General features: G+C 50.7%; 1 protein-coding gene and 1 long non-coding RNA gene across 2 annotated transcripts in view; both read left to right on the top strand.

The window, feature by feature from the left end:
- The first annotated feature begins 68 nt into the window (after positions 1–68).
- Positions 69–1,164, top strand: LOC135315577 (uncharacterized). The gene is made up of 2 exons (XR_010375055.1): positions 69–205; positions 490–1,164. It is a non-coding gene; the product is annotated as an uncharacterized LOC135315577 (long non-coding RNA).
- Positions 1,165–4,482: 3,318 nt separating this feature from the next.
- The window catches only part of PTEN (phosphatase and tensin homolog), a 54,559-nt gene continuing 48,989 nt past the window's right edge, over positions 4,483–10,052 (top strand). Inside the window, exons 1-2 of the mRNA XM_064465007.1 lie at positions 4,483–4,503; positions 7,037–7,730. Of these exons, the coding sequence (XP_064321077.1) occupies positions 4,483–4,503; positions 7,037–7,730 (715 nt within the window). The remainder of the gene's footprint in view (positions 4,504–7,036; positions 7,731–10,052) is intronic.

Below are 10,052 nucleotides of genomic sequence, written 5' to 3'. Positions count from 1 at the left end.
TCCCTGCCGGCAACCCGGCGAGCCGGGCCCTGCGCGGGGTCGAGCCTGCCTGGCACCCGCCTCCGGGTAAACGCGCTGCGTCCCCGCTCGCAAGCGGCGACATTTCGGAGGTTAATAGCTCGGGTGTGGAGAACGCAGTACTGGGCTGGTTTGGGAGGCTGCAGGGTCTGCCGGAGGAAAATCATGGAAATTTAAGAACACACAGGTAGTTTACCGAGAGACATTGAGGTAATAGTTTTCCATTTTCAACTTGTAATGAAGAGTAACTTCAAACTATATGTACGGTAAGAGAAAAATGTGCGGGAAAAGGTTAAAATAAGGGGATCTCCTGAATAAGCGTAATTAACCCAGTTTCGGCAACTTGTCTTCAACTCTTCTGCTCTTGTGTTGATGATGCTGGAGTTTTAACGCCTGCCAGACCCAGCTTTGCTCCTGAGAGAGCCCAGTATCACTTTGGTTTATTCTTACCTGTAATTCCTACCTTTCCAGGGCTCCCGAAAAAAATTCAGCCTGCACACTGGGGATCGTCTTTTGCCTGCCAAAAGCAGTTAGCTTTTTACGTACCACGCTAATTTAATTATGGGTCTTTTTCAAAAGTCGCCATTCGTCCATGAGCACAGGAGATGCTTCACCCACCGAGGGGCCCCCTGAAGCTCCAGTGGCTGTCACAGACCAGGAGCCATGGGGCAGACCCGCTGTTCTGCACGGTGATTTCCCTACCGTACCCGCTCTGCCGACACCACCTCAGGGAGAGAATGCGGCACTGAATTCCCTTACACAGCTGATCTGGCTCGTGCTGAGACCCCGGCACGCTTGCTCTCCAGCGACCCGAGTGGGATGTCACCCACCCCGCTGGCATCCGTCCATCATCGCATCGGCGGGGCGTGGGGCTTCTGTCATTAAACCCACATGCAAAAAAATACTTTCTCAAAGCGGTTGTTATTCTACCAAAGTACCGTTCCAGCAGTTTTGGTTCAGTTCCATTTATTGGTTTAATATACACCCCCACCCCAAAATTAGAAAAAACTAACATTTTGAAACAACTTTTGCTTCTTCATCAGTATTGACGGATCAGTATTTCCCTTTTATTGCCTTTCATGCTATGGATCTTCCAAATAAAAAGTGTATTTAATTAGAAAATAAATGTATTAGCATCTAAACACACCTATTGATTTACAGGCAGCCTTCCTTTTCATAGAATCATAGAATCAACAAGGTTGGAAACGACCTCTAAGATCAAGTCCAACCCTCACCCCAACACCCCCGACCCCCTAAACCATGTCCCAAAGTGCCATGTCTACTTTTTTTTAACACCTGCAGGGATGGTGACTCCCCCACCTCTCTGGGCAGCCTGTTCCAATGCCTGACCGCTCTTTCAGTAAAAAACTGTTCCTAATATCCAATCTAAACTTCCCCTGTCACAGCTTGAGGCCATTTCCTCTTGTCCTATTGCTCATTATTTGGGAGAAGAGACCACCATCCACCCCAATACAACCTCCTGAAAGGCAGCTGCAGAGAGCGAGAAGGGCTCCCCTCAGCCCCCCCTTCTCCAGGCTAAACCCCCCCAGCCCCCTCAGCCGCCCCCCAGCACACTTGTGCTCCAGACCCTGCCCCAGCCCCGCTGCCCTTCTCTGGACACGCTCCAGCCCCTCCAGGCCCTTCTTGTCCCGAGGGGCCCAAACCTGAGCCCAGCATTCGAGGTGGGGCCTCACCAGTGCTGAGCACAGGGCCGAGTACAGCTTTTGCTATTAGTTTGAGGCTTATACTTGCAATTGCCCCTTCTGAACAGAAAAAGGATAATCAATTATTTCACAGCCTGCATTTCCAGCATGAGGAAAATGCTATTGTGTTTGAATTACCATTACTATTGGAAAATATTTAGGACCCTTCTGTTTTTTCTCCCACTCTTAAAAAAGTGACATCTGTTTTGCTGCAATTAAGGAGAAATGCAAACACACACAGAGACAAGTAATAAAAGCTCTAAACCTACATTTTATCATTGCTGTTTGACAGCTGTGGCAGTAACCTTTGAAAGAAATCCTCTGCTGAAAAATACTTCAAAAGATTTTGAGATGCAATTTTCCAGAAGCTGACAGGGGTCAGGTTGAAGGTGAGGTTGAGCAGAATGCATAGATTGGATCGGGTCCTAATTTCTCAAAATATTAAGAGATTATAATTTCTTGAACAAATAGTCCTTAAACACAGTGAGAAATACCAAATTCACCCTTCTTTCCTAAATCGAGTCTCAAAACCTTTCTGCTGCTGGAGACCTGGCGTAGGATTCAACTCATTCCAGAAGCTGACCCTACAGAGGTCTCTGTGAGGTCTCCATCCCTCTGGTACTGCTTGTGCTTCCCCTGTTTGGACAGACCTGACTGACTGTTCCTTTCCAGTGTTAACGTGAATTGGGCCTTAGTTTTCAATTTTTAGCTTCTAGTAAAAGTGCCTGTCTGAAAGAGAAATGTACTGGAAATCATGGGTTTATACTGGAGAAAAAAAGGTCTTTGTGGAAGCTGCTGTGCTCAAGAGCTTGGCATGCCTTGGCTATTCTGGGTCACAGAGTATGCTTCCTACCTAAGGACATATCTAGAAAGTGGTAATGTAAGTTGAAACTCCTTCAGCATACTTTTTTATTGATTTTGGTTTCGCAGCTGTAGAAAAAGAACACTTTGGGTTTGTTCTTTTCTTTTCTATTGAAAAATGAGATTGCAAATTTCCCCCTGCATTGAAATATTTCATATCTAATGTATGGATGATGTGGTAGGACTCTAGAAGATTGTAGCTCGAGTACAGGACTAGGTGGCCACCCAGAGAACCTAGTGTAGTTGGAAAACTCCTAAGATGAAGGCCGTACTGCTTTGCTTTTGGCTGCTGTGTGCTTTGCTATGAAACATGCTATTTTTGGTGAACTTCATTCTCCAGTCAGCGCAGGCTTACCCAAGCTTCACCAGTGACCTGAACAGAAGCCAGATGGGAAAGGAGTGGTGTATTAAAATCAGCAGGGTCTGTGGTGGTTGGAGGTAGGTAGGGGGTTGCCAGACATAGGGAACAGCAAAACACAGAGGGAATTGGGATGAAAGGAGATAAACAGAAAGCAAGGCAAAGAGTATGGGAAGAAGACGGGAAAGTAAAGAACAAGCTGTAGGAAAGTGGGTGCCTTGGAACAGCTTCATAATTGGGCAAAAGCACGTAGTGGTTTTTCCCCAGAAGACTCTTCCAAGCTTCACCAACTTGCAGATCAAAGGCTTCCTGAGGCAGAGGACGTGTTGTATTTTATAGCCATTAATTTGTCCACTCCCTCCTCAGAAACTTCGGGCATCTGCAGCATTTTGTAGCCAAGTCCCACAACTCAACTTCACGCCACGACACAAACTACTGCTATTGTTTTGAACCTGTCGCTATGTAGTTTCATCTGCAACCCCTACATTTCATATTGAAGAAATGGCAAAGCAAGCAGTCCTCCAACCTTTTCAGTAACTTAAGATTCTGTAGACCTCTAGCTAACTTTTTAAAGCGGACCCTCAACTGTATGCAGAGTTGAAGACGGAGGCACAGCATGAATAATGACGGTGGCATAATTATGTTCTCTTTCCCCATCCTCCCAGTAGCTGGCATTGTCCTGCAGGTTGGATCATGAGATTTCAGCAGAGGTGGTTGTTACAAAGATCATCACTGCACAGTGCGATGAAAATCTGTCCCAGGCCTTGCTGACACAATGGTCACTGATAAATATCTACCACTCAGACTGCTTTTTAGCCTTGGTCTGGGATAGGGAATCCAGCAAAAGGACTTCCAATTAAGCCAAATCAACTTCCTAGCGACATATACATAGTTGGATGTTAGAAAGAGAGGGGCAGTCTTAGGACTTGAGGACTTTCAGAAACGTTCTCAAAGATGGTCTTGATTTGCTAGCCACTTCTGTATTTGTCTATGGATAACCTCCCAGTCCAGGACCTAAAGGTAGGTTTCATGGGTTCATTTCATACATTTGAAGTTTGGGAAGGGAACAGTACAGTCTCACTACATACACACGAGTCGATCCCAAAATAACTATGAGTGCCAACATGATCAAGAAAACAAGGCCCTTAGAGGTCTTGGGAGCACTGTTCTTAGCAGAGTGTGAGCGGGGTTAATACCATTGTCCCTAGTGCTGGCAAGATACCCTTGGGAACACTGCATGCCATTCTGGTCAGCTATATCAAAGAGAAATAAATAATAATGAAACCAGATCAGAAAGTCACTGCCAAGACGAGGGAGGGTGGAAAGTCAGGGGAGCTCAGCCAGCTTAGCATAGTCAGATGACAGCTAAGAGGGACATTTCTGCCTGTAAGTGCACAAAGGGTAAGAAGGGTAAGCACAACGGAGTAGGAGCTATTCCTGTGCCAATGGCTGGTAGAGGAATAAATGGATACAAACCAGTCACAAATATATTTAGCATGAAAATCAGAAGAAGGTTCTGGGAACAGCTTCCCAGTGGGAATAATGGTGGCAAAAGATCTTAAGGTGAAACTTGATACATTTATGAAAGGAATTATATAATATAGCATTTGCAAAGGCTGAAGGCTGCAGCAACCCAGGAAATCCCTCCACCTTATGTTCCAGTTTATTTTGAGCCCTTAAAGGCAAAGCGTAGCATTTCACCCTCCCATTCTTCTTCCTGCTGCAGCCATCTGCAGCCAGACTTCAGAACCCCTCTTAAAAGCTGTTCAAAGATCAAACAAGACAGTGAATTTATCTTGCACTTTTTAATTCCTAAAGGAAAAGTTTTGTAAGGTATTGCCTAATTTATATATGCAAAAAATGGTATTTAATACATCTTCTCATACACGTAGAGTACTATGTTTTGTCCAATTTTTCTTTCTTGCCAGACTTGCTTATTAAGCAGTTTCCCATAGCATCCAACCAATATGCAAGTGAGAGCTATTTTTCTCCAAGTTGCCCTGCTCAAGTATACTCGATAGCCATTCCCTGGGTAATGCAATTACTAAGCAAACCACAGAGAGACTTCCTGTTCATGTTCCTGCGAGGGCCATCTTCACTGGGGTCTGACAGGTCTAGCAAGATACAAAGTCTTTTCACAGCAAGGTGTCTTTCCCTAACAGGCTCAAAAACATCTTAGGTGGGCTTATGAATTAAAGCTAGGATCTGTTCTTTATCTTCATAAAGAACATAAATACCTGCCTGGTTTACATCATCTGCTTTTCACAGAGAGAAGGGAAGAAGGGATGCATGGGTGCCCCTCTTCCTCTCAGGCTGGTTCTTTCCACGGTGTCTCTTTTCTAGTTGTGTAGGAAGTGGTTTTGTTTTCCTTTTTCTCCTGTTCTTTGTGCATTTTTTGAGATGCCCATCAGCCCTTTATAAAACAAACAACTGCCTTCTTGCTCTCTTTAAATAGTTTTTCTTTGAAGATACGTTATCTTTGACCTCCATGGGACATCCCTTGCATTACTTACTGTCCAGCAAGAGAATGACAAGAAACCAGTATTTCTGAGGAAGCAAATTTACAAATTCATTTCCCTAGTAACCCCATTTCTTCAAACATATTATCTGGCAAGCTCTCTCCTGATCCCTTAGCAGTTGGGACAGATGCTGATCTCCAGCAGTTTCCATTCCTGACACTTTACAGAGTTCATAGCTTCCAAGCTGCCTTAAAATTTTGTTTTGTATGACCTCAGTAGGCTAATAATTCACCTCTCTGCACCCACAAAAGGAAAAAACATCACACCCCAAAACCTCCAGAACACTACTAAACTATGAGAAAGATGGAAACTCTTTAACTGAGGCTGCAGCCAGCATTCATATTCAGAAGCTCAGGCTGTGATGGGCTACCTGATGGTCACTTTTTTGCAAATCATTAACACTGGCAATTCCCAGACTTATAGGAGTTTTCAGCATGGAATATGAAGAACCTTGTAAAATGGGATTTATTTGCTGAAGTTTTGAAGGAATTTAAAGGCTGATTTGGAGATTTAGACACAGCGCTTTTCTCCGTCGGCATAATTGTGATGAACCGAGGAACGGGTGGCACAGAAAGCTCCACGAGAACAGCAGGCCCACGACCGCTGAGCCACCCGCCGTGACCCAGCGGGGCACTTTCACGTCCCCGGCCCCGTGCTCCGTTGTGCGCGGCCCGGGGGCAGCAGGCGGCCCACACCCCCTGTCCCTCCCCCGGGGCCCGGGCGGCTGCAGGGGGCAGTAGGTGCTCACGTACCACAGCGAACGGAGGGAAGGAGGGAGACATGGCCCGGGCTCTAAGCCAGCCCGGCTCGCTCAGCCTCACACTAAACCGCCCAGCGGCGGCCTGGGAGCGAGGGTGAGGAGGCGGTCCCGGAGACGGGCCGAGCCCCCTCACACCCACCGCGGGACTCGGGGCCGCACCGTGCCCATCACCCCCCTACGCCGGCACTATTAGCGCAGGCCCTCACCTCGCCAGGGCGGCCGTAGCCGCTGTGGCACCTTCCCGCGCCTTCCCTGACTGGGGCACGGCCCGCGGGGAGGGGTCCGTCCTGCGGCCCGCCACCGGGTCGCGGGAGCGTAAGAGCAGGAAGCGGCCCAGCTCCCACTCCCTTCAGGGGCGGAGCGGGGCAGGCGGGCTGCGGAGCGAGGCGGGGTCAGGTCGGCTGGCTGCGGAAGGGGCAGGAGGGCGGCCCCAGCCCCTGCCTTGCTTCACTCCTCTCCTCACCTCACGGCACGGTGCAGCGCGGCCACTTCCGCCCGCGGGGGGAGGGGCCGCCGCGAGCGCAGCGGACCGCCCACGTGACCTGTCGCAGCTCGGCGGGGCAACTCACCTTGCCGCCCGTATCCCTCCGCCCGCCGCTTCCTCGCCTTCGAGCGGAGCGGCGGGACGCGTGGCGGCGAGTGGCGGGCGGGACGGAAGGCGGGGAGGAGGGAGGCGACGAGGGAGGCGGCGGGTCGCCGGCTGGTGGAGGAGGGGAGGGAGAAGGGGGAACTACTTTCTCGTCGCGGCGGAGGCGGCGGAGGGGGCGGGGAGGTACTGCCTCCCCTCTCGGAAGCTGCAGCCATGATGGGAGCCTAGCGCTGGTGCGGCGCTGCTGGGCGCGGAGCAGGCCGGGGGGATGAACCAGGCCGCGCTGCCGGCCCGCACGCCCTGAGGAGCCGCCGCCGCGCCGCGGAAGGACCGACCGACCGTCAGCCCGCCCGCCCGCCCGGCGGCGCGGCCCCACAGCGCGGCTCCGGGCCCGCCGCCGCTGCCGCCGCCGCCCCGGGCGGGGAGCGGGGCGGAGCGGGGCCGGGCCGGGGGGCGCCCCGCGCCACTGTCATCATTGCTGGGGCCCGGAGCGCCGGGGAGCTGCTCTCTCCGCCTCCGCCTCGCTCGCCTCAAAGACGGCGGCGGCGGCGGCACCCTCAGGGACTCGGCCCGGCTCCGGACCCTCCCTGCTCGGCCGCCGCCGCCGCTGCTCCCGCCCCGCTCGGCGCAGCGGCGGCCGGAGGAGGAGGGGGCAGCCGCCGCCGCCGGGAGCCGCCGCGAGGGGAGCCGGGCCCGCCTGGGGCTGAGCCGCCGGCGCAGCAGGCCCCGCGCCCGGGGCCGCCCGGGGGCCGCCAGCCCGCCGCCACCGCCGCCTCCCGGCCCGGTGCCCCGCTGCCGCCCGGCCCCTGCGCGCTGTCCCGGAGCGGCCCCCGGCTGCCAGACATGACCGCCATCATCAAAGAGATCGTCAGCAGGAACAAAAGGCGATACCAGGAGGATGGCTTCGACCTGGACCTGACCTGTATCCTCCCGGCGGGGCCGGGGCCCGGCACCGGGCGCCGCACGTACAGCTATTGCATCAGACCTGCGCGGCGGTTACCTAACCGCTCCCCGGTGCCGCTCCACCGGGAGGGCTCGCCCGGCCTCCCGCGCCCTCCCCCGCCGCCCGCCGCGGCCTCCCTTTGTCCGGGCGGCCGCCGAGCTGGGCCCGGCAGATTAGCGGGAGCTTCGTGATGGCCGGGATTAACACTAGCGCTCCGTGGGGGTTGCAGTCGGCCGCTCTGCCGGCCTGCCGCCACCCCCGTGTCGCGGAGGTGCTGTCCCTCCGCGGTCCGGGGGGCCCTAGCCTTCTCCGGAGCAACCCGCGTCCGCCGCTTATCTCTGGCTGCCTTGATTTCTCTTTTTTTTCGGTTCACGTAGCAAATAATCCTGTCCCGCCGTGACTTACGTCAGAGCACGTTTTATTTTTGATCTAGTAACTCGTCTTGAATTGCAAATATAATCGTGGCGGGCCTATCGCTTTACTCTGGTTGGTTCAGTCTGTGCAGCAGGAGAGGCGAAGGCTGCGTCCTCTGCCCTGGTTTTCCTACGCTCAGCACGGCAGAGCTGCTTGGTTGCAGGATGATGCAGCAGCGTTCTCAGTGACAGGAGGTGGCAATCGCTTCTTCCAAATTAAAAAAAAGATACCTCTTTTCCTAATAATCTCAGCTACAGTGAACACAAGGATGCGTTACAAACGAGAGTGCATTGGGTCTTGGCAAGGAGGGTTGCGAGGAGTGTAATTCTGGAATATGTAATTAGTATGCAATTATGACTAATGAGTCAAGCCATAGAGAAGCGTTGCTAGTGTATAGTCTTGGTGGACTTTTGAACAGATGTGCTGTAGCGGCAGCAGGCAGATGTTTAGCTTTGAACGCCTTGCAGGGTTAATGGTACATAGAGGCTGTGCTGCAACCATGGTCTTTCTCTGTGGTGGAGAAATACCATTACTGTGTTGGAAAGGTTTTGGAGCAAGAACCTTGCTTAAAAGTTGGAACTGTACTAGGAAAAATGGATATTGACAGTAGTATTCAGAGCTAGACATATCCCTATAGAGAGTGCTTTCTGTTCTGCAACAGGATGGGGGTGAAATTTACTGTTTTTTTGGAGCAGTTACACTTGTGTCTTAGCAAGTGCTATGCATCAATCCAGTTCTTGGGCAGGATCAAAAACAGTGACAGCTGTAGCTAGTGTAGAGCTCATGCTGTTACGTTGAGCCTTGGCCTAAAATTTGGTGGCTTCAAAATTGCCTGAAAGGTTCTTGACTTGAGCAGGTGGCTGCTGAGCTTTGAGGTGAAAAGCAGCAACTCTGGTATGAGATTCCTGCGTTCTGCTTGTGGTACTGATAAAATACAATTTTAAACATGCGTTTTTGAAGGTTTGCACTTGGTCGTTTTGTTGGCCTATGAATAGGCCAGCTGTAATGCTGACCTAGGCCAGTGCAGCAGTTAGTGCTGACTTAACGGCAGAAGTCTGAGTTAGAGTTTTTGATTCTCCGAGTGATGGGTTTGCTGGCAAATACGGGGTTATGAAGAGTTAAGTGGTTGTAAAATGGTGAGGTTTTGGCTTTGCAGTTGAAGAGTTTGGTGTTTCAGGTAGCTTTGCCGAGATGTGCCATTGGTAGAGAGATCTTTCTGACGTAAACAGATCTTTTTAACTAGTGATCTGCTTCTGGCAAGGAAGTTGGTGAATGTTGGACCTGGATTTTCTTGCTTGAGGTTGCTAATGATATGTCAAATTGAGTTTATTGCTTAATTTTTACTTTTTTGTCTCATTCATTTTTTTCTTAGTATTTTACATAGAAGTAGGTCACTGAACACGGGGCTTAGGCTAGTTTTTCTAAAAGGGATAGCTGGCTGCAATTCTGTAATAAAATTTATAGAAAGGTGGGGTTTTTTCATCACTGCAAAAAGTATCTTTGGAGGAAGCTTATACTCACAGTCCTTTTTTTTTCTTTGGTAACTGCACATTTTAAACAGATAATTAATGAATGAAGACTACTGTCTGTACAGTATAATGGCTTTGTTTGAAGGCTGATATTCCTGTAGAAGCGAAAGTTTAATTTTTTATCACTTTGTGCAGGCTTCTTGACGATGTTCTTTTTGCAGGGCTTTGATGAAATTGTTGCTCATTGTACCTGGTAGCCAGAAAATAACCTATTTATTTCTTGCACATGTAGACAGAGGACCGAGCTGGGAGTTAGCTCTCCAGCAATGCCATGTTAGATGAAGAGAGAACTTCAAACCTATGTGAGCTGTTCAGGAAGGCATATGGTGCATGGTAGGAGGACTTGGGTTTAAGTTCT

This window comes from Phalacrocorax carbo, chromosome 13 (genome assembly GCF_963921805.1).
Source record: "Phalacrocorax carbo chromosome 13, bPhaCar2.1, whole genome shotgun sequence".
In the NCBI taxonomy this organism is placed as follows: domain Eukaryota; kingdom Metazoa; phylum Chordata; class Aves; order Suliformes; family Phalacrocoracidae; genus Phalacrocorax; species Phalacrocorax carbo.
This window is presented reverse-complemented; position numbering and strand designations above follow the sequence as displayed.